The sequence below is a fragment of the Mus pahari genome, chromosome 19 (genome assembly GCF_900095145.1).
Source record: "Mus pahari chromosome 19, PAHARI_EIJ_v1.1, whole genome shotgun sequence".
In the NCBI taxonomy this organism is placed as follows: Eukaryota; Metazoa; Chordata; class Mammalia; order Rodentia; family Muridae; genus Mus; species Mus pahari.
The window spans coordinates 23,680,330-23,684,441 of record NC_034608.1 but is presented as its reverse complement, the minus strand read 5'-3'; the positions used below and the strand labels follow the sequence as shown (position 1 = coordinate 23,684,441).

Here is a 4,112-nt window from a genome sequence, read left to right as displayed (position 1 = left end):
TCATAACCTATAAATATATGAATACAAACTCACACACATATACACAAATATTTATCATTTGAGTCTAAGTTTTGCGTAAAAGAAAACATTCAGTATCTGTGTATTATTCTACCAAACACGACTTCCAGTTGCATCCATTTTTTCTGCAGCTATCATGATTTATTCTTTACAGCTTAAAAAAAAAAAAAAAGAAAAGAAAGAAAGAAAAATTCCATTGTGTCCACATACCTCTATGCATTTTTTGTTGTAGTTGTTGCTTTTCTAGGTTGGTGCTCCTTCCCAGGCTGGCCTCAGACCTACAGTCTTCCTGCCTCAGCATGCAGAGCCCTGTGACTTCAGACTTGTGGTCACACCTTGTTTCCGTCCCTCAAGTTCTCTAGAAGTTGTTGCTCGTCAGTGACCCTCTGCCTCCCCTCTCAAATACCCTTTCCTGTTCTCTCACACTTTTCTCAATCATGCACCATCTACAGCACTTTTTTTTCTTTTTTCTTCATCCATCCCAAGCCCCTCCTTTCCTATCGGTTGCTTTGTCTTCTTGTCTCTTTCACAAGCCTCTAGGCATTCTCTACCAGTGTACCTTCCGTTTCTCCTAAACTGTTGTTCTCTCAACAGAAGTCACATTTCTTTTCCTTTTTCCCATATTTCTCCAGAAGGCGAAAATCTATCTCATCTCCCCACCACCTTATTCTGTACGCAGAGTTGACCCTCATTCTTGCCCCAGCATTTTTCTATCCTTTTCTTAGCTGTTTCTATCTCAGATTTTTATCTAGTTTTCTCTTCTGCAGCACCTGTTACTTGACACCCCCCTCCCACTGTTTGTTTTGAACCTTGGCCCTGCTTTGTATCCCAGGCTTATATGTTCTTCCAGTCTAGTGGCTTCTTCTTCCCTAGTGTTAAATGACAGTCATGAGTCACCATGCCAGGCTCTGCTCTTTGTCTTTATTTTTAGAGATTGCCTGAGATGACCTCTTCTCCCCACTCTCTGATTCTCATTCTTCCACGAGACTCTGTTCCTCATGCATACTCCCAAAGAGGGCAAGGTCTNACCATACANGGATCCTCTGGCTTTGGTTTCNGAGTTCAGTAATACTACTCAGCCTCCATCTTGGAGGAGGANGTTTTCCTACAGCACTCCTAAAGATAGTGACCGCACACCAAATCTTAGGTCTCCACTGTCTCAAGGGAGTAAAAGACCCCAGGGTGGGATGCAGGTTGCTTTAAGCAAGGGACTACAAGGACATCCGCAGGTTTCTGCTCTACCCTCTGGCTTGGACAGCAGCAGAGAGGCTTCATCTAAGCTTAATAATTTCTTTCCTACAAGTCAGCCTCTATCAGCTCACACCAANGTCCTGGAGAGCTACTATGAAGTAGAACAAAGTGAAGGCACTGACTGAGGAGCAGGGAGCATCTTCACGCTGTGGTGCTATACGGGCAAGAGTGGACATAAACCTTGATGTGGCAGTGAGGAATCCTGTCAACAGAGTAAGTTATGGAGAGGAACTGCTGTGAAGGGAACTTAAGCTCTGGGGCAGAGAATTCATCGCTGTTGAAGTTTTATTGGTCCTTGGAGCCAAAGCTCCTCATGGCCCCCAAGCTACAGCCTGAGGGTGGCTCTGGCCAGATGCNGAGTCCACTGCTCCCCCAGGTTCTGTCAAGCTGCTCAAAAGGATAAAGGGAGAGGAACAGAAGGGAAACAGATCATCAGTCTTCATCCTACCATGAGGTAGGTAGGGCCTCCCTGTCTCCCAGAATCACCAGCCCAGCATCCGAATATTCACAATGCTGGCGGCAACCCCTCAACATCAGTCTGAGGTTGTCTATGTGGCCCGGGTGTGCCCATTGGTCAGGCATGCCGCTGCCCGGCTCCGCGGGCCATTGCTAACGGTTGCTCTAGACCCTCGAGCCATCCCATTCTTCAGCTGTGGACCTTCAGAAACTGCCTCGTCATCACTGGAGTCTGGTTCTTCCACATCGCTACGAATGTCCTCTCTCATCTATGAAAACAGATGGGGCCAGAGCTCAGAACGGAGTGAGGAGCTCTGGGCCAAGGAGGGGTCCCGGGAGCTGACCCTGTCAGGCCTCCATACCTGACCCTTGTACAGGAAACTGGAGAGCATGCGCAGGATGAGGCAGAACCAGTAGACGTGAAGAATCTGCAGCATCACCAAGAGCGCAATAAAGAAGTAGTAGCCAAAGAAGGGGCCCGAGTTCGCGATGGAGTCATACACAGAAGTATGGATGACCCTAAGAAAGGAAGCAGAAAGTAGTTTCACCAACCGGTATAGCTCTTCATTCTATGAACTTGCGTGGATGGACTCTGTGCTCCCAAACCTCCCTGGTTCCCCCATCCTTAGATGGCACCTCTCTCCATCTGCTTATACTGAGACAGTGGAACTTTACGAGTTTGTCAGCTAAGCCTTTCTGAACTACAGACTCCAGGACAGTGTCCCTCCGGCCNGTCTCAGTGACTCTTTATGGTTATTCATCTCTCCTTAGATACACATTAACGCTTGGCATCAACCTGAGACCTANCGACTCATCTCACAGAGCCACCAAAAGCCATTCAGAAACAATGTTCCTGAACCCGCTGTTCCTGTACCTCCACCCTCTTGCCAGCTGTCCCCAGCACAGTCTTGGACCCCAGCTCTGATGATACCATCTCTTTTGCAAGGTCACAGCTCTTGTTTCCTACACATACCCATTACCATCAAAATCAATCCTGCTGCTATTTCATGTGCAAAAAAAATAAAAATCAAGCCACACATCCTTGATCAACCTTTGCCCATTGCTACTTTATTGCTTTTCCCCTCCAATCTCTTGTGCCTTCTAGGAGCCCACACCTCTCCCTCCTCCTCCTCTTCCTCCTCTCCTTCATCTCTCCTCCACACTCATCTCCATTCTTCNTCCTCCTCCTCCACACTCCTCCTCCTCCATCTTCTGCATCCTTCTTTTTTCTTTCCTTCTGTCTTCTCCATTTTTCTTCTTTCTTTCCTCTTTCCTTTTTACCTTCTTCCATCTTTTCCTCCCTCTTCTCCCTTTATATTCTTTTCCCCTTCCTTCTCACTCCCTGGCCTCTTCTCTCTCTCCTCACCAATCCTGTACCTAGCAGGCACTGGGCAAACACTTTACCACTGAGCTCTGCTACACATTTCATAACTTCTCCATCAGTCTCCAACACACATCAGGGAGCTCCAGGATTTGGCTTGTATCTATATCTTACCTCCAGGTGACCCTGTCCAGCCTCCTGCTGCAAATGCCTACACACTGGCAACTCCTGCATTTATGCACCACCCCTCTAGAAAGCTTAGCCTGGCATGCTATTTGCTTCCCCTGTGTCTACAAAGGAGCACAGGCTGCTCAAAACCAGCACAAAGCAGCTGGATGCCTGATGTCCCCTTAAGTTCCTCCTAGTCCTGATGACGTTCCCTTAATCAGGTCTCCTCTCACCTGCTCTGGTTCATCTGCCCCAGCTTCCCAGCATCTGCCCTTAAGTCCCCATGACTTCCACCTCCCTTCAGATGAAATCCCATAAGATCCTTCATGACTTGCCCTGGTCACTTACCTGCATTCATTTTATCCTTTTCTCTGTTGCAACCATGTGAACTCATTTCTGTTCTTCCAATACTGGAACACAGTCTAGCTTCAGAGCCTTAGCATGTACTGTTCCCGCCATCTGAACCCTCTTCCTCTATGATCAGTAGGATTCGTGAGCCCCATTCATTCTCTATATACTGTGGCTATCAGTGAAATGTCCCTAAGAGTTATTCATCTAAGGCCAACTGCCTACACACCTGCTTCCTGCACACTTCCAGTTTTACTTCCTCTACAGTGCTATCTCTGCTTTGTGACTTGTTTTCTGCTTGTTTACCTATCTCCCCTTTTCTCACCATATCAGGAGGGCAGTCGTTTGCACTGCTCTCTTTAATATTTCTTAACACTCTGACACATTCCAGGCTCAACAAATACAAAAATGTATTTACTGGACAATCTTAGCAACCAGGCACTCAGACAGCTTCTTCCTCTCTCTTCCTGCTCTGGGAGTACACTGCATTACTTCCTCCTCTCTCTTCCTGCTCTGGGAGTGCACTGCATTACTTCCTCCTCTCTCTTCC

The 4,112-nt window shown here is 47.3% G+C and overlaps 1 protein-coding gene across 2 annotated transcripts in view; it reads right to left on the bottom strand.

Moving 5' to 3' along the window:
- Positions 1-535: 535 nt before the first annotated feature.
- The window catches only part of Cers4 (ceramide synthase 4), a 33,089-nt gene continuing 29,512 nt past the window's right edge, over positions 536-4,112 (bottom strand). For both annotated transcript variants that reach the window (XM_029532123.1, XM_021218936.2), the window contains 2 exons: positions 2,088-2,244; positions 536-1,994 (listed from right to left, as the gene is read on the bottom strand). In XM_029532123.1, coding sequence (XP_029387983.1) covers positions 1,818-1,994; positions 2,088-2,244 — 334 coding nt within the window. In that variant the 3' untranslated portion in view covers positions 536-1,817. The remainder of the gene's footprint in view (positions 1,995-2,087; positions 2,245-4,112) is intronic.